The 26,384-nt window shown below is 36.7% G+C and overlaps 1 protein-coding gene across 2 annotated transcripts in view; it reads right to left on the minus strand.

Annotated features, from left to right (window-relative positions):
- The window catches only part of TNFSF13B (TNF superfamily member 13b), a 49,587-nt gene extending 39,222 nt beyond the window's left edge, over nt 1-10,365 (minus strand). For both annotated transcript variants that reach the window (XM_066380572.1, XM_066380571.1), the window contains exons 1-2: nt 9,844-10,365; nt 9,655-9,742 (exon numbers count right to left, since the gene is read on the minus strand). In XM_066380572.1, the coding sequence (XP_066236669.1) occupies nt 9,655-9,742; nt 9,844-10,185 (430 nt within the window). In that variant the 5' untranslated portion in view covers nt 10,186-10,365. The remainder of the gene's footprint in view (nt 1-9,654; nt 9,743-9,843) is intronic.
- Nucleotides 10,366-26,384: the final 16,019 nt, after the last annotated feature.

The following is a 26,384-nucleotide window of genomic DNA, read 5'->3' on the forward strand; positions in this document are numbered from 1 at the left end:
TCAAATTTGTGTCTTCTTTTTTCTACAAATCCTAGTCCAACATTTGGATCTGCTCTAGAATTGTCTTTCTAAAGCTAAATTTTATCTTGTTCTTTTGATGTTTATAATTTCTTTAGTGGCCACTTTTGAACATCAAAACGGAGTCTAGTTCCACAACCTTATAAATTCTACTCATCCACCCAGCTGTACTTAATTTAAACACTGTTTTAGAAATAGAGGCCATCTCCATGCACCCATAACTATGTATCTGCCATTCCCTCTGCATAAATAGTCCTCACTTTTCATCTGTTGAAAGTCCATTGATCCTTCAGAGCTCAGATCAAATATCAATTCTTTCCCTAACCTTTCTAGCTAAATATCTGACCCCACTACACTTAGTACATACAGCTATTGACACACATTTCACTATACATACTAATGGTTTCTTTGTCTTTCTCCCTACACCATGAGTCACTTGAAATTAAGGATCACCATTTACAAATTTACAGTGTCTGGTAGAGAGCAGATTAAAACAAAAATCTCTGGAACAATTTAGAAAAGAAAATAGACATCATAACATTTAACCTTTCCTACTAATTTTTTAAAAGCCCTTCAATAGAAGACTGGATAAAGAAGATGTGGCACATATACACTATGGAATACTACTCAGCCATAAGAAATGATGACATCAGATCATTTACAGCAAAATGGTGGGATCTTGATAACATTATAAGGAGTGAAATAAGTAAATCAGAAAAAAACAAGAACTACATGATTCCATACATTGGTGGAACATAAAAATGAGACTAAGAGACATGGACAAGTGTGTGGTGGTTACCAGGGGTGGGGGGAGGGAGGACAGGGGGAGAGTTAGGGGGAGGGGGAGGGGCACAGAGAACTAGATAGAGGGTGGCGAAGGACAATCTGACTTTGGGCGAGGGGTATGCAACATAATTTAATGACAAGGTAACCTAGACATGTTTTCTTTGAATATATGTACCCTGATTTATTAATGTCATCCCATTACCATTAATAAAAATTTATTTAAAAAAAAATGATTAGTTGATAAAAAAAATATATATATATATATAAAAACCCATTCTTATATCCAACTTAATAATATATTAAATAAATTTAAATTAATGCTTTTAGGAAAAATAGGTTCCATAAATTTTTAAAAAATCTATTTCCATAATATCTGAACCCTCTAACAATAAATCTTTGGGCCCATGGTTATAATGAAACCATTTTTTCATAACAAATAATCCTCAATAATCAAGTTTTTAATCTTCACTTGTAAAATTGTAGCATGCTATTATATATTTTAAGAAAATAGTTGTGAATTATTTTCCTGAAATTTTTACTCTTTATTTCCCTGATAAGCTCTAGAGAAGCAGTTAAAAGAGAAAAAAGATAAGTTGATGTGTGACTTTACAACTAGTATCAGAAGCTATCAAGAGGAAGTTATTTTCAATTTCTCCTTTCTCACACAGTCTAGTCATAGGAGGAAGAGGAGCAGGACAGGAAAGCCTGAACTTGTAATAATACTTCTATCAATCAGCATTTGCAAAAATCTTAAAAATTTAAGAGTAAAGGGACAATGTCAAAGTGTTGGCATGTGTTATGTCTCTTCTACCTACTAAAATAAAGCCTCTTATACCTTTTCTACTTCTTGTATTATTACTATTCTCATAGGGTACAGTCTTCTCTTACTGAAATCTGTTAAATCTTCCAAACCCAGCTCAACTCTTCTCCACCATGGAATAGATCATCTTTTAGTCAATAATCATCATTACTAACATTCTATGATTCCATAATTAGATGTCCCTCTTCTTAGCAATAATATTAATAAAAGTCTAGGTCTTAAAGGTTTCAGTAATTTTTCTCAAATCTAGTGTCTTATTTGAACAGTAAGCACATGCAGCTTTCATAATTGAAAAAACTCTACATTTACAGTCAATAGATAATTAATTCACTTTCTAAACCAATTAGCTTTTTAATCATGAGACTGACACAATTTTGAAATGTTTTATCTATATAATAATAATATCTATTTCATAGTGTTGTAAGAATCAATTGCAGTCATAATTTAATGTGCTTTGTAAAATCTAAAGAGCTTGTTGTTTATTTTATTATTTTAAAATTTACACAATTTTATTTAATTTCTCTAACTAAATATTTAGCTTGTTGAGGGGAGGAATTGACTTTGTATGGGCCTCAATTTTACCATCTAAAATAAAGACAATAATGACAACCTAATAGATTATTGAGAAGGTAAATGATATCATAGATCAACAGGGCATAGCCCAGAGCTTACACATGGAATACAGCCAATAACTTGGTTTCTCTCTTCTCTTTTCTGTATATTCCAGAATGCCTACCTCAGAGCTTTACAAAGTGGCTATTCTATTTTGAGAAATACATATATTTCTTCACTAACTCTTCAGAAATGGGTATATCCTTATAAAAAAAAATCCCACTACAAAGGGACAACTGCTCAATGCAGTTCTTTTAAGTAGAACTTGACCTATAAAGAGAATTAGACATTAAAACTAATAATATCCATTTATACAGAATTAATAATGAGAACACATCCCTCAATATTAGTAAATTTATGTGTAAAATACCTACATAGGCCTGAATTTTTTTAAATTGAAAATATAAAGAATTACTGAGCTTTCAAGAAGAAGACAGAAAAACCCTGGCTTCCCTATTTGAAATAGAAACATATGTTCTCCTTTCTTCACTCTTAACTCGGCCCTAAAATTTTTATTTATTCACTACATGTGCCATTTTCTAATATTATAATTTACTTGTTAATTATGTCTATTGATTATTTTCTATGTCCTTCCACCTCACTGTAATGAAATCTCTGATAGGCACAAATTATTTTGTTTTGTTTTTCAACCAACACCCAACATCTAGAATAATTCTGGGAACCTAGCAGGCTTGCAGAATATGTGGCAGAGAGGCAATATCACTCTTGGCTGCATTGATTGACTAGTTTCCTGGCTCTTCTGTTTCCCAAAACTTTAAACTTGACAAGAACATGGGTCAAAGATTTGGCTGTCAGGTCAATATTTTCATTTTAAACACTTTTTTGGAAATTGAACAGAAGCCTGCTCTTGCAACACTGAAAAGAAGTGTCTCTCATTATTGAAGAAAGGGGGGGGGGAATAACAGTCAGAGAAGAATCTGGTCAAAGATCACCATGACAGCAGCCAGCTGTTTCTGTTCTAGGAAGGAACACCACACCCTTACTGGGTAAGAGGCTCCAGTTAGCCTAATTTTGATACAAACCAGATAGTTGAGGTCTACATTTTATGTTTTCAACACATATTATACAGCCTTGAAAGTTACAGCTGAGCCAGAAATGTCAATAAACCAAAGACTTAACATTATAGACCCCTCAGACATCCATCTTTCTTTGCAAAAGAGACTACAAATTTCAAGAAAGAAGACTTAAAAATCGTATCGATATGTTTTCTTTTAGCAATTAAAAATATTTACCCCAGAGAAATAGTTAAGTTACAATATTAGGTGGTAATTTATGGGCACTAAGTTCAAAACTCTGACTTTAGAAGTTAACTAGAATGTGGTGTCCTGGAGGATTTCTGGGACATAAAAAGTACATTGGTGTTGTTGGGTTTTATTGTCCCAGAAACCCTCCAGGAGGAGGGTTTGGAAAAACTGGTGAGCTTCATCATTAATTAAGTCCCAGTGTTGATTTCTCAGTTGTGACAAAGACACCATGGTAATATAAGATGTTCACGTTAGGGGAAACTGGAAGAGAAATATATGGCAACATCCTGCCCTGTTTCAAAATAAGTCCAAACTAAAAAGTTTATTTAAAAATGGAGAAAAATAAAGCAGATTGGTAAAAATCTCAAGATAAATATTTAGGAGATGAAATATAAGCACTCTTGTTTTTATATTTTTTAAATTGTTTATGTTTTCACCACTATTTTATTATTACAACTAAGACAAGTATAACAGACATTATAAAAATTATTTTTGTCCTTCTAAAATTTAAAACACATCATTTCTAATAACTTTAAAATACCCTACTGAACAACAAGTAAGAACATACGAAGTCACCTAATTTTGTTTATAAACTAATAAAATAATGGGTTCAGTAGGAGCCCATTTAAAAGAATTTATTTTCTTGCTGAACTCTACAGATGCTTATCTTTAGGTTTTTTTTAAATGAATTGATTTTTATAAATCTAAGTTTATAATCAATAAATATAATTAATGAGCAAGCTTAGGTGAGAATTCAAAATATGGGTCATCGTGATTCCATTTGTGAAGAAATTTGAATTGGTAATATTTTTAAAGCTGTATCACTTCGTTTTGTTTTAAATTAGGACTATCTCCAAATATACTTTATATTTGAAGATGGGCTTAAAAGTGAATTTTTGATTACTGTGAACCATTTGGCAATTCTTTGATCCTGGATTTCCCCACATTTCTGTTTGTTATACTATAATCAGCAATTATCTTATGAAACACATGAAACTTAATAGGACTTTCATTCAAAACACAACTTAATTAGAAAAACAAAATTGGAGCCAAAGTAGTAAAATTAAGTAAAAGCAGCATTTACTCTTGGGAGGACTGGAAATGGTAGCGAGTGGGTGTGTGGTTGAAGGTGGTCCGTTCATCTATGGCTGTCAGTTTATGAATATTCACCATTATATCTTTAAGATATGTTCCCATTAGCATATGTAAATAACATTTAAATTAAAATAAAAAGAACGTTAAATAATAGCAGAAACTCATGAAATGTTAAAGAGGTTGCTGAATATGGGAGCTTCTCTGTGACTTTTCAGTTCACATTGTGTCTACCCGGTACACCAAGAGGGTCTGAGACAAGAGGCTCCCAAACTCTCCCCAAAATGCTAGCCTTGTGATCAGGCTCCTTCTCTGATTAATTAGTTGCTTTAAATGTCAAGTTTAAAATTTATACGTTGGCCCTGGCCAGTTAATTCAGTCAGTTAGAACATCCTTTCAAAACACCGAGGTTGTGGGTTCAATTTCCAGTAAGAGCTCATACAGAAAGTGACCAATGAATGCACAACTAAGTAGAACAACAAATGAATTCTTTTCTCTCTCTCTCTCTCTCTTCCTCTGTCTCTCTAAAATCAATCAATCAAAAAAAATTATAAATTATCTTTAGGTGAAATATAGGAAAATCCTCCCACCAAAATGATGTCAAATCATTCTGAAATCACTCTATCTTGCTTCATATGAGGCCCAAATCCATCAACAAATATTCATAGTCTACCTACTGTGTGCAAGTGTCATGATGAATATACAGAAGAAGAAAAAAAGAGCCAAACCATGTACTTTTTAGTTGTATAGACAGCACATGCACACACAAATAGACTGCAGCATTCTTAAATGACATGTAATAAGTACTAAATACTCATGCAGTACTAGGTTTGCAGTGTGCTGGGGAGGTTGGGCTTTCTAAATCAATACATTGAAATTTACTTATAAGCTGTACAACTGAAGAGGCTAGTGAAATTTGTGTTGGATTATAGAAAAATAAAAATAGGTAACATTCTGGTATTTTATATGGCAATATGTAGCTATGAACCTTATTGATATAGTTATAAAATCATGGCACATTGTCATTGAGGAGTATACGTAGAAAGTAGAGTTCTAGATAAAAATTGAAAATAACAAAATTATGTTAAGTATATATCTATCAGTATGTTGCTGTGCCTTAAAAATAAACATGACATCAAATGCTATATTATTTACCCAAAATTATGCACATTTTAAAACAATTTAACCAGCTATCTGAAAATGCTAAGACTAAACACAGCAAAAAACCCTTTTAAAAATAACTTTGAAAGAATAGTGAGAACGATATAAGAAAATTCATGCATTTATTCAGAAATTAAATTCAATATTTAATAGGCATATTATTCTTGAATATATAAATTAAATAGTGTAAAAGTTAACTTTCTTCCTCAGTTTTAAATTCCAATAAAAATATTAACAGTCCCAAAATGTATATAAAAATTAATAAATAAGAACATAAATGAATACTTTGAAAGTAAAAAGGACAACCAAAGATTTTCGAGTCTTCCTTAAAATAAATCAGACCAACTAGAATGGAAACAAAAAAAGAAAGGAAGCTAAATAGATTCAAACTGCATAGATTTTTCTCAGTTCCAGAAAAAAACCTTGCCAAATTACAAAAAAATCATAGAGTTTCAGACTACATCCTTGTATATATACATTAATTTTAGAGTAGTATCAAACAAAATAAGTTTCCATGCACAAAATGATAGTGTCTATAACAACATTCCAGGTGATTTCATTGGCAAGGAATAGCATATATTACCTGTCACTAAGGTTCTCATCTTCAAACCTTCCATCTAGAATCTATGAATGTTATGAGTATACATTGAGAGATATAGGGATATATAGGTACTGTGTACAATATTTATATATGATAAACACTATATAAGTATATACATATATTATACTATACATATATATTATTTAAAGGGTGGGCAAAAGTAGGTTTACAGTTGTAAGTTTGTGAAAGTTTATTCTTGTTTATTTATTATTATTTTCCATATTAACAACTGAAACTTACTTTTGTATATCCCTGTACACCAGTGGTAGTAACCTGGTCCCTACCGCCCACTAGTGGGCATTCCAGCTTTCATGGTGGGCGGTAGCAGAGCATAAAAAGATAGATTTAACTACAGTAAGTTGTTTCATAAAGATTTATTCTGCAAAACTTAGCAAAAATCTGAAATAAAGTACTTGGTAAGTAATTATTATTATAGGCTTTAACTTGCTGTAACTCTGCTTTATAAATTTTATAAAGTAAAGGTACTTCCCTACTTTATAAATCACCATTACTGTGGAACTGCTGGGCGGTTAGAAAATTTTACTACTAACAGAGTAGGCTGTAGGTATAAAAAGGTTGACTATAGCATGGGGGTATAGCTCAGTGGTAGAGCATTTGACTGCAAAAGGTTAACTACCCCTGTTGTACACTACATTAAAGGTTTATAAAAATTGGAGGCAAAACATGACAACAGTGATTACATCTGGACTATGGAAAACTGAGTAAAGTTTATTCATTGGGCTAGAATTTTCTATTCTTTAAGCTTTCTAAAAATTGCAAATTATTTGGGGATAATTTTTTATCAGTATATAATTTTTGTTGTCATGAAAACACAAATATGTAAAAATATGTACATGAAAGGAATTTTAACACATCAATAAAGGATATTTTGGGGAAGTAAACCTCAAGGAGTTATTGATTTATTACTATTCTTAAATTTGCTGTATGAGCCTATATCCTCTTTGCGATGGTAAAGTTAATGTTTATTTTTAAAACTACTATATAGAGGCAGGGGAATATTAGCTCAGAAGGTTGAAGATGATTGAGGCACCCTGATCTTACTAGATTTTGAAGCTCATTACATTATAAAATTATTTAAAATATTTTATTTAATAAAAATAAGCAGATTAATAAACCAATGGAAAAGTCTCCAAATAGATTCAACTATATATGAGGAACTTAACTAATACAGTAAACTTTCCATCCCAAACAAGTTAAATAGTATCATCTAATAAATTTGGTTGAGATATTTAGCAGCAGTTTGGAAGAAAATCAAATAGAAAGGAAAAGTTAAAGCTTGTATGACCATCCACTAAAGTAAATGCCAGAGGGATTAATGAGTTAAATACCAAACGAAAATACTAAATTATAAAAAAGTCAAAACAGCAGAGACCACATTAGACTATTTAAGAGGTTATGAATAAATATATTTTTAGCTGTGATGTGTGAGAGCAACTCAAAAGGAAAAGTTTATCACATTAAAATATTCTGATGCAAAATCTCTGTACAAGTTTTGAAAAGCAACAAAATATTGTGAAAATATTTACATCAAAATTCTGATACACAATATATCTAATATAAAAATCACTAAAATTATAAAAAAAATAGACATGTGAAAACTTATGGATAAAAATTATCAGAAGATAAGATTAGAAGCTATCAAAATATGTGGAAAAACATTAATTATTTGTAAGCAAGCACCAAATTAAACTTGAAATACTGCTTTACAAGTACTAAACTAGCCAAAATAAATTTGAAAAGATAAGATGCTATAAGACTGTGGAGAAATTGTACACTACATTTTAATTGCATTTATAACTCATTTGGAAAGCAAAATGTCAAAAGGTAGCAAGGGTGATAAAAATGTTTATCCTTTCTAGCTCAGACATTCCAGTTACATAACTTATATTGAACACATAATTTCTCATAAGCAAAAGAGACCTGCAAAAAAATCTTGGCATATTCCATCACACACACACACACACACACACACACACACACACAAATAGAAATGACTATGTTAAATAATTGTATGATGAATAAGCTAATATAGATGTGTGAGAATTACTCAGAAATAGGGAAAATGCTTAATGTACAATAAGTGAACACAAAAATATAGCATAGTATAAATGTTGCAGTTTTTCAGTTATGTACAACATAAAATCATAAAATGCAAACTATGAAAATAACTGATGTACTAAAGTATAGTATAAATATGAGTGTGTTTTAGTTTAAAAATATTTAAACCCAACCGTTTCTGATAATTGGCACAAAGATTATCAGATAAAAATATGGTTTTACGAAACAAAAATATTTTTTATGAGTAAGGCATTCAGTGAAAAATAAGTTAATAGAGCATCTAATGTATGTATGTGTGATAAAACACCTAGTCTCTATGTCTCTCACACATTTCTCTTCAGAAGTACAAATATTATGAGTAATTACACATGTTCAGTTTATCTCACTGTCACCATGGAGATCAAAGGAAACAGTAGGTGTGACAATACTTATCCTAGTACATTCCTGCCTACCACATTCTAGGTGCTCAGAAAATGTCCTTCTATATAAAAGGGGAATAATTACCAAGGATTTGGTAAATTGTGATATTAGAAAATGCATTGCAAATGTTTATCTTTAAAGTAAAGGAACTAAAATCAAGCATTTTAGGAGGTCCCACTAAATCTGAGGTTCCAGGAATCTATAAAATTCTGTGGAGCAAGTGGAACATGAAGGTGGAAACCCCTGAAGAATCGTTACCAGAAGATTATAAATATGTGGATCTCCTGGAAAAGCATACATTAAAGGAAAACTTTAAAAATCAGTGTGTACAAAATAAACTCTTTTTAAAGCAAGAAACTAAATAAAGCACACACACAAACCTGCTTCATTTGATTTCATTGCATACAAATGCACCCTCAGGAAATGTTTGTCTTTAGGTGAACTTCTATGACCCAAGGGAGACAAAAACCAAGTCTATGCTATCATGTAGAGCTTTTTTCCTGGGGTGATGGACAGTGCTTCTGACAGAGGAGTGAACATCTGAGGAGAAATACGTGCCCCCTTTTCCTCCCCTATGCTTAATGCATAGTACAAATACTTCCATGCACAAAGTGTGCTCATTGGAGGACCAGACGCACTGTGCAGCCTATTATATATCTGCCAGTGCTCAAGCTTGTTTAGATGGTAAATTTCAGTTTCTAGGTTATGTTCACCTCTCACTCCCCCAAACCAATGCTGTCCTGCACACCTGTGAAGTCTGAGATCTCTGACTCCTAAAGGCTTTTGTGCCCCAAACGTACCTGTTTCTTCTGGACCCTGAGTGGCACGCTTATTCCTGATGCTTTGACTGGAGTTGCTTTCTCCTGAAGCTGGTGGTGCAAGGATCCCCTAGGAGAAGAACAGCCCAAGTTAGGGCAAAGACATCTGAGGTAAGGGGAGGCAGCACTGCAGGGAGACCGAGCCCAGGGCTTCAGCTGCTGCGAACTTACTTTCAGTGCCGAGGTGACTAACGCCTCAGGCACAGCTGCCCTAGGGGCTGCTGCTCCAGCCCGGGGGCCTGGCAGCTGCTCAGCGCGGTGCTCCTGCAGTTCTGCCCGCAGGCTCCTCAGCTCCACTTGCAGGGCAGCCACCCTGCAGAAAGACACCACCGTGAGGCAGCAGGACACCAGGGCCAGCAGCAAGGTCAAGGCTAGCAGCATTCCACCTTTGGAGAGTTGGACAGAGGGGCTTTCCTTCTGGGGGAGGATGGAGACACACTCCTTCAGTTTCATTTCTTCTCTCCTCTTTAGACAAGTAAAGCGTGACTGTTTCCCTTCTGTGGAGTCATTCATTTCATTCCTTGAACTTTGAAAGTTTGGGTCTTTAGAAGTGACCACAGGGAACAGATCATTTCCTGTTATCTGTGTTTGTTGATGTCCTACATTGACTACATCGGCCAGCTTGGCTCTTGCCCTCAGGAGAATTCTCCTGAATTTTCTCCCCCTCGCGTTGCTGCATTTCTGCCCCTACCGTACAATAGGTCTCCCTTGCGTCTGCCCTTCTAGTCGATTGCTCAATCGGTCTTCCTCATTTCACTTTCAGTTTTTGTAAGAATTTTAATGGCATCTTAAAACATTTATACACAAACGATTCCCTTCAATCTATTGATTTGATGGAACTTGGGGTCTGGATCAGCACACATGACAGAACTGTGTGATGCTGGTGTTTATGGGGCTCCCCCTTTGGCATTACGAGAAAACTGGGTCTGCTCAGGGCCACGTGGCTTTGCAGGAAAGGGGAAAGTGAACATTAAAGCTCCTGCTGGTGTAATAAAAATAATTAATGTGAAGGTCAGATAAGCTAAGTGCCCTAGCACTGAACTGTACTCAGCTGGAGAGTGATTTATTAACAGCCCTCAAGTAGGAATTAAATGAAGTGTCCTCAAAGGAGGCGTGGAAGTCTGCTGGGGAGTAGTCTATTATGATCTTAGCAATACAATAAAAACTGTGACTACATTTTGCAAACCTACTGAGATTAGTTCTTTAGCAGTAATCTATTTCCATCTGGGACACAGTACTAGGTAGTCAGATACTCACAGGAAAACTCATCCTGGGGTGTCCTAACTCTGCTGCTCCCACTTCTGGAGCTTCAAGTACTCCTCCATCTGACACTGTTTTCAGAACTGGCCTAACTTCCAGCTTCAAATGTCCCAGTCACACTATTAATTGCTTTTTCCTTAAAGCACCTTATGTACTAGTCCACATTAAGTTGACTCTCCGCCAACCTAACATCTATGCAAAACAACCTGACTCAAACTAGGGTCATTTTAGTTTCAAGTCTCTATTGCAGGACTTGGCTTTGTTGCAAGGACACCAACCTTGAGTTGTCTTGATAGCCAACTCCCAAACATTCTCTGGTTTCCGGCTGCTTAGCCCCCGGCCGCTACATCTCCTGCCAGGAGCTCACACTTCAGTCACAGAGTTACTGAGCACTTGCCAAGGCTTGGTGAGGCGCAGACCCCTTGCTCCATCTCACCTCTTGTTTCCATGTCATCGTCAGAAAGACATTTAAGTAAAGGTAAGGGCTCCAGAGCCAGGCTGCAAATCCTGGCTCCACCCCTTACTCTCCTCGGGAAAAATATGTCACCTCTCTGTGATTCTTTCAGTTTCCTCATCTGTTCAATGGGATAATCATGGTCCCTGAGATTTGTAGTGAGGCTTACAAAAATATAGAACAAACATTTAAGATACTTCCATTTTGCCTGACCAGGCAGTGGCGCAGTGGATAAAGTGTCGGACTGGGACGCGGAGGACCGAGATTCGAGACCCCGAGGTCACCAGCTTGAGTGCAGGCTAATCTGGTTTGAACAAGGCTCACCAGCTTGAGCCCAAGGTCACTGACTCGAGCAAGGGGTCACTCAGTCTGCTGTAGCCCTCTGGTTAAGGCACATATGAGAAAGCAGTCAGTGAACAGCTAAGATGCCGCAGCAAGGAATTGATGCTTCTCATCTCTCTCTTTCCTGTCTGTCTGTCCCTATCTGTCCCTCTCTGACTCTCTCTGTATTTGTCACACAAAAAAGAAAAAAGGATACTTCCATTTTTCATTCATTTTTATTCATTGCAATCATGCATTACATGAGATGTTTCATTCACTCATGACATGAAATATTTTTCATTTTAAAGCCCCATAATGGACATCTTTGTGCAGGTCTCCTTGTGACATCTGCAAGAGTTTCCCAAGCAAACACCTGTTGAAGAGCAGGCACCTCTTCACGTTTACCAGGTATCACTGAGTTACCCTCCCATGAGTTCCTGTTTCCTCATTGTCTCACTAAGTGAGACACCAGTCACTCATTTTTACCACTGGGACTGTTCATTTTTTTCTTTGCGTCTACAAGTTCCAAGACCTTTTTAAATTACTTCCCCAAAAAAAAAAACCAAACCACCTTAAAAACTCCAAATAAGCCGTTCTCTAGCCTCTCAAGTGGGAGTCTTCAGTGAGCAAGAGTGCCAAACTTCTCTGCATCAGGCTTCACATAACACAAGTCTTTTGTCACAGTCCTTTTTTCACGTCAATCAGGAACAATACTAAATCAAGTTTCAATTTAATAAAAAGCATTCGTCTGGATATACTATTAAACCCTTTTGACTGAAGGTAACTGAAACTCACTCAGGTTATATGTGTGCATTATTATCTAATAATGTAGGAATAAAATAATTCAAGGCAGTGCTAGAAATCAGTTACTTCTTTCACTCAGGATACCACAGCCACTGCTTCTTCTGGGAGTCAACACTCTTCCATTTCTCACTGGCCCCTCTCAGTTGTAACAGTTCCAAAGAGAGAGAGAATAATTCATTGCTGTAGAGAATCCCCTCAATGCTCTGTCGGGCAGAGAACTTCATTGCTGATCATCTCAAGAGAGGGCCACTGACCAGCCATGTGCGGGCCGTTTTAAAACATGTAACCCAGCTGACCAGGTGGTGGCACAGTGGATAGAGTATTGGCCTGGAACGCTGAGGACCCAGGTTTGAAACCCCGACTGAGGTCACTGGCTTGACTGTGGGCTCATCTGGCTTGAGCTCAGGGTCGCTGGCTTGAGCCCAAGGTCACTGGCTTGAGCAAGGGGTCACTTACTTGGCTATAGCCCCCTGGTCTAGGCACATATAAGAAAGCAATCGCCACAACTATGAATTGATGCTTCTCATCTCACTCCCTTCCTGTTTTTCCCTGTCTGACCCTCTCTCCATTGCAAAAACAAACAAACAAACAAAAAAAAAACAGCTACCCCATCTTGGATTAAGCAGTGGGCAAATCTGAACATAGAGAACTTGCCTTTACTCCACCAAAGGCAGCATGAAGGCCTTCCCCTGATTCAGACATTGGACAAACAGTCATTGTCATTTGCATGTCCAATGATCACACCATCAAATTTCTCTGAAGACAGCTAGAAAACTAAGTGGCATTCATTTGTTCTTGAATTTCTTATTAGAGGAACAAAGGGAAGATAAATTAAGGATCTGTTTCCTGTAGAGGAAATGGTTTGACAGTAATTCAACTGAAATTCTGTTCAGCAAATATAAATAGTATGTTTATATTCATTGAATAATACACCAAACCCCAAGATTATTCAGGGAGGAAAAACTACCATACCTGAGCCACAGAGTTCTCTGTCAGTATCTTGCTACTTTTAACGCACTTCTTTTTCTTAACTGGAATGTAAACATTCTCTGATAACATACCTATACCAATCTTTTTTTTTTGTATTTTTCTGAAGTTGGAAACAGGGAGACAATCAGACAGACTCCCGCATGCGCCCAACCGGGATCCACCCGGCATGCCCACCAAGGGGTGATGCTCTGCCCATCTGGGGCGTTGCTCTGTTGCAACCAGAGCCATTCTAGCACCTGAGGCAGAGGCCACAGAGTCATCCTCAGCGCCCGGGCCAACTTTGCTCCAATGGAGCCTTGGCTGCAGGAGGGGAAGAGAGAGACAGAGAGGAAGGAGAGGGGGAAAGGGTGGAGAAGCAGATGGGCGCTTCTCCTGTGTGCCCTGGCCGGGAATCAAACCCGGGACTCCTGCACACCAGGCCGATGCTCTACCACTAAGTCAACCAGCCAGGGCCATACCTATACCAAATTTAATAAACAAATTGATATATGATGTTCCTTTTTTCATCCACTCGGCAGTGGGCAGGTAGGAACATGTGAAGGTACATTTGAAAAGAATTTAAGTTATCCAAGGGACTAACCCACAGCATAAAACAAATATCCACTCTGAACACTTGCTTCTTATATTGACAATCTTACCCATATTCAACGAGTTTAATAATACATTTCTGGTTCAATAGTACCATGAAGGATTAGAGGTTTTGGGAAATCTCTCCTATACCCCTTTCTTTGAGGATAAGATTTGGATCACTCAAGCATAGAGAGAAAGCTTTTCTAGATATGCAGATGTACCGAAAAACAGATCTGGGTAAAATGGCTTGTAAAGTACTCAGAAATGGAAAAGCTTGATACAAATAATTATTACATTTCAGAAAAATAATCATGCTATTTTCTGGCAGAAATAGATATGCAATCAGTGGTTATTACAATTATAGTAAAACTTGATTTGGAAGGCTTAATGCAGGCCACCCTGTATAACTTAACTGCAAAATAAGAATGTTCTTGAAATTAGACAACTCGGGTCATTTCTTATAACAAAGTATCAGTGACTGGCAAGGCTGATTTCTCTTTCTTAATAGATACATTAAAAGGAGAATTATGTATGCATCTACTGGAACTAAATTTTTGTCACTGTTAGGGGAAACGTGCACTTTGGTGAGACCAACTTTCATTTGCAAATATTTCCTCAATTTGTTGTATAACTGCTTTCTAATTTAATGCTTCTGAATGCTAGTGTTTAAGTGTGTTTTTAAGAAATTTGTGTATTCAATACCATTTTCAATTAGAGCGCAATTTAGTGTGTCATTCTTTACCTTTATAATTACATAGTATTTTCATTAGTATTAAGATGGATATGGATCAATGTGATCATCTACCTGTTTCATATACATGAATCAATTTTTCCTAATTCACATACGCAGACATACAGAATACAGTTTGACAAAAATGAACACTCAAATACCTAGTCAGATTCAACCACCTCAAAAATGTTGGGAGAAATGATAAAGTAATTCAACTCAGGCAGGAAATATTACTTATAAAATTCTCTCTAACAAGTACAATTCATAAGGCAAAGCTCTCAAACATTTTAAACAATTTATTTGAAATTTTGTTTAATGAATTTGAGTAGTAAAATGATGGGGATTAAGAGTGTGGACGCTGAAGTCAGACATCTGCACACTTAATTTTGGGTCATAATCTTAACATTATTTCCTGCCCCAAATCTAGAAACTAATTTTATTTCAATATCCATCTTTTGCATGCTTTAATACTATTCATTGCAAAGCAATCCTGGTGGCTCCATTCACATGGCCACTTATAGCTGAGAATAAATGAATGAGAGGTTTTAACAAACAGATATTGTTATTTTTCCTTTAAGGAAGAGGTTACTGATCCATTAAATACATCTCCACAAAACAGGTGCTTTTAATGCTGTTGTTTTCTTAAGTTTCCTAACACTATTAAATAACTGAAGTTATCAAAAAATAACTTGATAATAGAACCAAAAGTAAGACTCTTCTTAATGAATTAAGTTTTTCTAGCAATGGATGCTTTTTCTTTTTACACTGGGGCTTTAAAGTATAAAACTCCAGTGTAAAAGGGGGGCTCATAAAAATGAGTTCGTCATCTTTGAAGAGAAACAGAGAAAGACAGTCTTCTTGTTCTGTCACATACGTACCTATAGCAACCTGGAACTCTGCTGGCGGTCCTCCACCTGCCAGTCTGGGAGTGAGAGAGCAAGATCAGAGATGAAACCTGGGTCTTTAATGCCACTATTGTGCTGTTGACTTTATCAACTCTTCATGTTTCCTTAATGGGAAGCTTCTATTGAGCAATACTTTTTCCTCATTCTTTAAGAAAATTTGAGATAAGATCAGATGTTAATACATCCAATGACATCCTGATTCTGCTAGATTGACAGTATATATTCCTCCCACTAAAGAACTTTGTAGCGCACAACAAATTTGAATGTTCTTTCAGGATTTTCCCAAATGTTCACATTTTAAAAACTACAATGTAAAATGAAACGGTCAGCATCCATTGCTAGAAAAACAAATTCATTAAGAACAGTCTTATTTTCAGTTCTGTAAAATTATTTTATGATAACTTCAGTAATTTAGTAGTGTTAGGAAACTTTAAAAAAAATCTTTGCAAGTGCTATTGTGTGGAGATGTATTTAATGGATCTGCCTTTTCTGTGTGGACTCAGAATAAATTCAGTGCCCTCTTTCAAAGGAGGGAGTCATGTCAAACAGAAGAAAAACTAAGGGAAAAATGAAATGCAAATACATTGTTCTTCTCCTTCCTATCAACATTTTATCTAATTTTTTTCTTTCCAGGTAAAACCCATATTTATTGTAACATTTATGTATTTCATAACAATTTCCATGTATAAAACTATGTTACCATTTTAATTAAGTTTCTATAATTGCTTTCCCTCTTTTTATTGACTTTATTGGTGTGACATTTGTTAATAAAATTATATGTTTTAGGTGTACAATTCTATAATAGATCATCTGTATACTGTATTGTGTGTTCACCACCCCGTGTGTCTCCTTCCTTCACCATTTATTCACCAGTTCCCCTCTTCTACTCTCCCAACCCCCAGTCCCACTTCCCTCTGGTAATCGCCATAGCATTGGTTGTCTGCATCTCTGAGGCTCTTTTTTTTTTGCCTTAATCCCTTCACCCCTTTCAACCAGCCCCACAAACCTCCTTCCCTCTTAACTGCTGTCAGTCTTTTCTCTATCGATGAGTCTGATTTTTGTTCGTCCATTTCTTAGTTTATTTTGTTCGTTAGATTCATCATGTGGTACATGTCTTTCTCTGACTGGCTTATTTCACTTAGCATAATGCTCTCTAGGTCCACCCATGCTGTTGCAAAAGGTAAGATTTCCTTTCTATCTATCTATCTATTTATTTATTTTATAATCAATCAGTATTCCATTGTGTAAATGTAAGCACTGCTTTTTTTATCTGCTCATCTACAGAAGGACAACTGTCTGCTTCCAAATACTGGCTACTGTAAGTAATGCTGCAATGAAAATAGGTGTGCATATTTACTTCTAATGTTCTGGGTTTCTTTGGATACATTCTCAGAAGTGGAAGTGTTGGGTCATAAGGCAGTTCCATTATTTTTTGAGGCAACTCCATACTGCTTTACACATTAGCTGAACCAATGTGCATTCCCACCAACAATGCACAAAGGTTCCCTTTTCTCTACATCCTTGACAACACATATTGTTTGTTGATTTAGTGATGATAGCCATTTTGACAAGTGTGAGGTGATACTCATTGTGGTTTTAATTTGCATTTCTCTGATTACTAGTGATGTTGTTCCTCTTTTCATATGTTTATTGGCCATCTTATGTCCTCTTTGGAGAAGTGTCTTTTCAGGTCCTTTGTCATTTTTTAATTTGTTTTTTTTTGTTTGTTTGTTTGTTTTGGTGTTGAGTTTTATAAGTTCTTTATAAATTTTGGACATTAATCCCTTGTCAGAGGTATCATTGGCAAATATGATCTCCCATTCAGTGGGCTGTCTTTTTATTTTGTTGATTGTTTACTTTGCTGTGAGAGAGACAGAAAGAAAGACACACTGAGAGAGACAGAGAGAGACAGACAGGAAGGGAGAGAGATGAGAAGCATTAATTCTTTGTTGCAGCACCTTAGTTGTTCATTGATTGCTTTCTCGTATGTGCCTTGCTCAGGGGGCGGGGGCCTACGGTAGAGCAAGTGACCCCCTGCTCAAGCCAGAGACCTTGGGCTTCAAGACAGCGACCTTGGGCTTCAAGCCAGTGACCATGGGGTCATGTCTATGATCCCACGCTCAAGCCAGCAACCCCACGCTCAAGCTGGTGAGCTCACACTCAAGTCAGTGACCTCAGGGTCCTGAACCTGAGTCCTCTGTGTCCTAGGCTGATGCTCCATCCACTGCGCCACTGTATGGTCAGGTGCTGTGCAAAAACTTTTTAGTTTGATGTATGTAATCCCATTTATCTTTCCTTTTGTTTCCTTTGCCTGAGGAGATATATCGGAAAAAAATATTGTTACAAGAAACATCCAAGATTTTACTGCCTGTTTTCTTCTAGGGTTGTTATGGTTTGGGTTTAATATTTAAGTCCTTAATCCTTTTTAAGTTTGTTCTTGTGTATGTTGTAAGAAGGTGAGTCTAATTTCATTTTTTTTGCAAGTATCTATCCAATTTTTCCAACATCATTTATTACTGTCTTACCCCGTTGTGTTTTTGCATACTTTGTCAAATATTGACTATAAATGTATGGGTTTATTTCTGGGCTCTCTATTCTGTTCAACCAATCAGACAGGAATGTCCATTTTCACTACTCTTATTCAACACAGTACTGGAATTCTAGCCACAGCAATCTGACAACAAGGAAAAATAAAAGGCATCCAAACCAGAAAGGAAAAAGTAAAACTGTTATTTGCTAATGATATAATACTGCAAATAAAGAACCCTAAAGAGTCTACTGAAAACTACTGGAACTGATAATAAATTCAGTGAAGTAGCAGCACACAAAATAAATATCTAGAAGTCAGTTGCATTTTTACATACCAATAATGAACTATCAGAAAAGGAAACTAAGAAAATAATTCCATTCACAATTGCTTCAAAAAGAATAAAATACCTAGAAATAAATTTAACCAAGGATATAAATAACCTGTGCTCGGAAATTTATAGGACACTGAAGAAAGAAACTGAAGAAGATACAAATAAGTGGAAGCATATACTGTGTTCACAGATAGAAAAAATTAACAACATTAAACTCTCCATACTACCCAAAGTGTTCTATAGATTCAACACAATTCCTATCAAGATACCAATGGCATACTTCACAGACCTAGAATAAATATTCCAAAAATTTATACAGAACCTCGAAAGATCCTGAATAGCCACAGCAATCCTGAGAAGGAAGAGCACAGTTGGAGGAAGTATATCAAATTATACTGCAAGGCAATAGTTATCTGTCTTTCCTGTGCCAAACTGCAAGGAGTTGAGAGCTTAGAGGCTAGAGATTAGTGAGACTTTGGGTTCTAATTGGCTCTAGACAGAGAAAAAAAAATGGTGTGAAGTTCTCCCCTCCCCAAGTAAGAATTTACAGTATTGTATCTGAGACTAGAGTCTCATGGATCTCGGAATGAATAAATAGGCAGAAATCAAGCGAAGATCAGGGCTCCAGGGGTAGTTACCATGGGCCTCATATGATGTTGCCATGTTTCTGGACTTCTGAGAGAGCAGAAAGGAACAAGATGGGTAGAGTTCCTCCTTCTCTTCTCCAGACTGGGAGAATAGAAGGGGAAGAGAGAGAAGGAAAGGTTTCCTGAATGCCTCAGCAGTAGGCTGCAAGTTTCCCTGCAGGTACAAAGAGAGTTTTGGGGGTTAGGGTCAACTTGGTTTCCCACCAGTTAAACAAGAATGTACCAGCTCAGTGGGTAAAAAACAAACAAACAAAAAAAACTAATGGGATATTAGGAGAGGTAAGCAGTCACAGAAAGAAGAGAATGTAGAAATCCTTGCACACATACACAAAACAGAGATAGCAGAGACAACTTAAACTTTAAAAATAAATGAGTCAGTTGTAGAAATTTTTTTTTAGGAAGTAAAGATTTGCATAATTTTTCAACTACACAGTTCAAGAGATGAATTGAAGGATGGTCACTTTTGAGCTCCGAATTACTGGTCAAGTGGAAGTAAAACTTCAAAACTCTGCTAGAAACTATTAAAATATTTACCATTTCAGGCCTGTCCAGTTGGCTCAGTGGTAGAGCACTGGTCCAGTGTGTGGAAGTCCTGGGTTCGATTCCCATTAAGGGCACACAGAAGAAGTGCCCATCTGCTTCTCCACCCCTCGCCTTCTCACTTCTCTCTCTCTCTTTCTTTCCCTCCTGCAGCCATGGCTCGATCAGAGTGAGCTGGCCCCAAGTGCTGAGTATGCCTCCATGGTGCAAATAAGATGTACTTATCATCTCATCCCAGGCTTCTGAGGCAGCAGAGGCTGTGGAACAAAGTCTGGCTAGCACTCAGAACAACTGGGTTCTAGTGACAGCTCTGTGACTACTTTTGGTCACTTTGCCCTCAGGTTGCTTCTAATTCATCTACAAAAAGATATTAACTCACCTTTAAATTCTCTTCTACTCTAATCAGGGCAGAAAAAAGGCATTTGGATTCCCAGGACCGTCCTCTGTCGTCAGTACTTCCTCTGGCCCTAGATTTTTTTAAAATTGTGGTAAAAAAGACATATAAAACTTACCTTCTTAACAACTTCTAAGTGTTCAATTCAGTAGTTTTAAGTGTATTTACACTGTTGTACAACCACCATCACCATCCATCTCCAGAACTTTTGCATCGTGCAAAACTGAACCTCTATACCCATTGAACTGACTTTCTCCCTTCCCCCCTGGCCCCGGTAACCATCGTTCTACACTGTCTCTATGAATTGAGTATAAGAGATACTCATACAAGTGTAATCATATAGTATTTGTCATTTCATGACTATCTTATTTTACTTCGCATGATGTCCCAAAGATTGATCCATGTGTGGCATGTGTCAGAATTTCCTTCCTTTTCAAGGCTGAATGAAATTTCACTGAATGCATGTATGTCTGTGATTAATGTAGGTGGCTCTCATCCAATTCACTGAAGGTTTGAATAAAACAAAGGGGCTGACCTTCCCTCAAGTAGAAGGGAGTTCCTTCTGCTTGACTGCTTAGCCCAGACAAAGTTCTTTTTCTGCCTTCAGATATATTTGTGTATATCCTGTTAAATCCTATTAGTTCTATTTCTTTGGACATCCCTGATTAATGCAATACCATATTGAGAAAAACAAGCAAATTCTGAATCTAAGTGACAAGCGAATGGTCATCAATTTTATTATACACAATTTCAACATCTGTATATGAATGAAAATTTTCTAACTTCCCCAAAATGAAGTAAAAGACCACCTTTTTTCCATTTACAAGTTCTGTGGGAAGTAACTATTAGAGGTTACATCTAAGTCTTTTATCTATGTTATGTACATAACAGTCTTTATTCTAAAAAGTAAAATGACGACACAAAGTTGGTCTAAAAGACAACTTTTTTTTTTTTTTTTTTTTTCATTTTTCTGAAGCTGGAAACAGGGAGAGACAGTCAGACAGACTCCCGCGTGCGCCCGACCGGGATCCACCTGGCATGCCCACCAGGGGCGACGCTCTGCCCACCAGGGGGCGATGCTCTGCCCATCCTGGGCGTCGCCATGTTGCGACCAGAGCCACTCTAGCGCCTGAGGCAGAGGCCACAAAGCCATCCCCAGGCCCGGGCCATCTTTGCTCCAATGGAGCCTTGGCTGCGGGAGGGGAAGAGAGAGACAGAGAGGAAAGCGCGGCGGAGGGGTGGAGAAGCAAATGGGCGCTTCTCCTGTATGCCCTGGCCGGGAATCGAACCCGGGTCCTCTGCACGCTAGGCCGACGCTCTACCGCTGAGCCAACCGGCCAGGGCAAAGACAACTTTTTGATTTAGTCATTATCTATTATTATACCCCTACATTTATGATTGAGTTTTTAGTGTAAGAATAGTATACAGGGGAAGCAGAAGCAGGTTTACTGTTGTTAGCACATGAAACAGTTTATTTTTGCATTACTGATCATTAATCATTGTATTTTTTTTCCATTCAAATAACTGTAGACCTGCTTTTGTCTTACCCTGTATATAGAAACAAAATAAATAATAAGAATAGCACAAAAGCAAGAAGGGAAAAAACATATATAAAGTTTCTTAAATTTTATGTAAGTAGGCACGATAATATTTAAATATAAATTATAGACTTAAAAAGAATGCTGAAAGAAGTGAAGGAAAAGCTCAAGATACATATTTTTAGGATATTAATTTGCCTGTGTAGGTGGTGGAACAGTGGATAGAATGCAGACTTGGGAGGTTGAGGACTCAGATTCGAAGCCCTGAGGTTGCAGGCTTGAGCTCAGGCGTACCAGCTTGAGTGCGGGATCATAGACATGACCCCATGGTCTCTGGCTTGAGCCCAGAGGTGGCTGGCTTAAGCAAGGGGTCACTGGTTTGGCTGGAGATCCCTGGTCAAGGCACTTATGAGAAAGCAATCAATGAACAATGAAGGTGCCCAACTATGATTTGATGCTTCTTATCTCTCTCTTTTCTGTCTGTCCCTGTCTGTCTGTTTCTCTTTTTTAAAAAATGTTAATTTAATTGAACTTGTAGGCTTTTTAATGAACTAGCATTCTGGTTTCAATATCTGCATGGAAATACAAATAATTAGGATAGTCAAAAATATCTTAAAAAATAATAAGTGTTGCAGTTTTGCACTAAGTAATCACAAAACTTTTTATAAGGTTCAATAAGGGAGTGGTACAAAAATAAAGGTAGAAGAAGTCAATGAAGCTGAATAAAAAGGCCATCATTAATACATAGTTTCTCCCTCTCTCCTGCTACAGTAACAGCAGAGTCAATACTATAATAAACTGTCTTGATCTGCTCTTGGCCAATGAATGGTAATAATTCCAAATCTACACATTTCAAAGTAACAGAAATTCTAAATGTTAATGTCATAATCTCTCTTTCTTAATCTTTTATCTTTATCATGAATATGTTCATTTCAGCCACTTTTAAGTATTCAGTGGGAAAAAAATGTAAGAATTAACCTTATCACCATTTTTATTGTCAACCTAGAGAAGTGGACATAAGTAAATAAAGGTGTGGTAATCAAATACTAATAAAAGTTGTTGATAATGACCCAAATTCATTAATAAATCATACAAAGCAGAGAAGCAATTAATTAAATTCTATGTTGAGAACATGATTATAGGTTAAGATTGTTAATAAAAATTTCAGAAAATGGTTCCTGGCTGGTTGGCTCAGCGGTCAAGTATCGGCCCAGCCTGTGGAAGTTCCAGGTTCGATTCTGAGCCAGAGCACAGAGAAGAAGCGCCCATCTGCTTCTCCACCCTTTCCCTCTCCTTCCTCTCTATCTCTCTCTTCCCCTCCTGCAGCTAAGGCTCCATTGGAGCAGAGTTGGCCTGGGCGCTGAGGATGGCTCCATGGCCTCCACCTTAGGTGCTAGAATGGCTCCGGTTGGGCACGCTGGGTGGATCCCGGTTGGGCGCATGCGGGAGTCTGTCTCTCTGCCTCCCCGCTTCTCACTTCAGAGAAATACGGAAAAAAAATAATTAAAAAAAAAAGTTTCAGAAAATGGTGCCATGGCTCTTGCTACATGCAGAGTAAATAGAACTGGACTGAATCTCCTTTTCCCACTTTAATTCTGTGGACTCTGTACTGTAATAAAGAGAGCTGTTCTTTGATAGTATTTCCCACCATGATACTATATACCAAATTTTACAACCCATGTATATTTACATAAGCAATTAACACTCAACTCAGGAGTTCTCTAGTTGACTATTAAGCTCATTCATTCAAATTCAGAACAAGGCTACAAACTTTGTTCTAAACTATCAAGTGACAACTACTCTGTATAGTTAAATAAAACATCTCTTCCTTTCTCATCTAGGAACACTTCTCATTCTCCAATACTTTAAAAGTTCAAATTCCTCAGGCTAGGTCCTAGGTTCTACAATGCAGAATTGGACCCATAAACTACCACTTCTGTTCTCAACTGGAATAGGTCCCTGAGGTTGTACCACCATTTGCATTTGTACATTTGGTAATCTACTGCTAGCACCAGGCTGAGGCTCTGAAACCTACACCTGGCTGCTGCTGCTGCTCACTGCAACTGCCCACATTAGCATGGATTTTATTCAGCCTTCCTTTTCCAATTGTCGGCCCCCACCTTGAAGTACAATATGACTGACAAAATCTGGGTCATGTACAGAACCTACGTCTTAGCTGTAACCGAAATACCTCATACTGGGAGACAGACTCCCAACTCATCAGATGGAAGACTTGCCAAAACAAGGAGCATGGGCTGGGCAGCAGAAAAGAATGGAAAATGCTCATTATACTGTTTTATAGGCACTTCAAACTCATTATGAACTTCGTTTGAATTTCAGGTATTTCTCTCAAAAAAACATGTGTTCTCCTAATCATTCATCCAGGTATTAAAAGTAAAGATATATATGTTCTCATGCTATATTCTCCTGATCAGTTACATCCCCAAAATATCTGAAATCATACACTTCTCTCCAGATCCACTACCATCATCTGAATCCAAAATTTCTTTAGACTATTACTAAATCATCTCACCACTTTAACAGCTTTATTGGGATATAATTTACATGCAGTACTATTCACCCATTTAAAGATATAATTCAATAGTCTCTCAGTATTTTCATATAGTTGGGATACAGATAGATCACAACAACCTACTTTAGAACATTTTATCACACTCAAAAGAAATTCTGTAGCCCCCCAATGCTCCTAAACTTAGGCAACCACAAATCCACTTTCTGTCTAAATAGAAATGCCTATTTTGGACATCGCAGCACTAGTCTTTCATGGCCTCTTTCATTTTATTGTTTTCAAGGTTCATCAACATTGTAACATCTATCAGCATTGCATTTCTTTTCACTGCTGAATAGCATTGCACATATAATGTGGATGCATCACAATTTTATGTATTCAACCATCATTTAATGAACATTTGGATTGTTTCTACTTATTTGCTATTATGAATAATTTTACTATGAACAACTATGCACAAGTTTCTGTATAAAGAGATCTCAGTGCTTTTGAATATATAACTAGGAGAAAATATCTTGGGTCATATGCTAACTCTATTTTTAATAGTTTGAGAAATGTTAGCCTGTTTTCCAAAGTAGCTATCCATTTCACATTCCCACCAGCAGCGTGTTCAACATTTCACCACATCCTCACTGATGCTACTTATTGTCCATGGGTTTTTTTTATTATGCCCATCCTAATGGCTGTGAGGTAGTATCTCACTGTAGTTTTAATTTGCATTTCCCTTAATACTAATGACATTGAGCATATTTTTATGTGCTTACTGCCCACTTATATATCTTCTCTGGAGAATATCTATTCAAATCCTTTGCCTATTTTTAAAATGGGTTGTCCTTATATTGTGTTCTTTTTGTATTCTAGAAACAAGTCCCTTATCAGAGATGTGATCTTCAAATATTTTCTACCACATTGTAGATTGTGCTTGCTTTCTTGAAAATGTTCACTGAAACACAATTTAAAAAAAAAATTTTGACAAGCATTTATCTGTTTTTTCTTTAGTCGCTTGTGCTTTTGGTGCCACACCTAAGAAATCATTGCCTACCCCAAGGACATAAAGATTGCAGCCATGTTTTCTTCTAGGTCTTTGCTGCATTTTGTGTTAATTTTCTATATGGTGTGATGTAGAAGTCGAAATTCATTCATTTGCATGTGAATATCCAGTTTACACACAACCATATATAAACAAGACCGTCCTTTCAATAATGAATTCTTGGCATTCCTGTCAACAATCAATTGACTGTAAATATATAATATAAATGTAATATATAGACTAAAGATTAAGCTGAGCAGAGACAAAGGTGAAAATATTCTTAAAATAATCAAGCGAAGAGCACAGAAGGTAGATATGGTGCAAAGATCAGATGAGATCAATAAGCTTAAAGTAACTAATAACTGGTGTAGGATAAGACAAGGACCCGAATGTCAGGAGAACATATCAATGGAAGGCCAAAGACCCCCTTACCATGGAACTTATACTGTAGATGATAGTGATTACGTCCCAGCTTTTATTTCTTCCATTATATTTTTTCCCACGTGTACCTGTGGGTCCTTTTAAAAATTTTATCATTATTCCTATTATTTGTAAACCAATGAGATATCACAGGCACTTAATATGATTTACTGGCATTGTTATGATCTTTATTCACAGGACATATACTTTGAGGTATGAGTTCAAGGTTCCTCTGCTAAGCTTAAGCTATATCCTCCAGAGTGGCGTATGTCCTGCACAAGTATTGCCCTTCCCTCCCCTCCCTTTATACTGAACAGTAATCTAATCACACAAGTAACTGCTGATCTTTCTAATTTAATCACTGGTTTTGTGTGTGCATGTGCTTAACTTCCTTTCCAAGTCTGTTGCTATTCTAGGTCTCAACCTTTAGGAAATAAAAAAAATATTATAGTACAGGCAGTCCCCGGATTACAAACAAGATAGGTTCTATAGGTTTGTTCTTGAGTTTGTATGTAAGTCGGAACAGGTACATCTACCCATTAAATCTAACTTGGGCAGATGTTTGTCTTAATATAGTATTTATTTTTACTTTTCCGTGCATATAAATACTTAAATATTTTCAACCTACACTCTATCTCATTTATAATGCAGGGAGTACCTGTAATTGTCTTTGTGCATCTTTGTCCCTCTTAAAAAAGGAAAAGTTTGAACTAACTTT

The sequence above is a fragment of the Saccopteryx leptura genome, chromosome 4 (genome assembly GCF_036850995.1).
Source record: "Saccopteryx leptura isolate mSacLep1 chromosome 4, mSacLep1_pri_phased_curated, whole genome shotgun sequence".
NCBI lineage: Eukaryota > Metazoa > Chordata > Mammalia > Chiroptera > Emballonuridae > Saccopteryx > Saccopteryx leptura.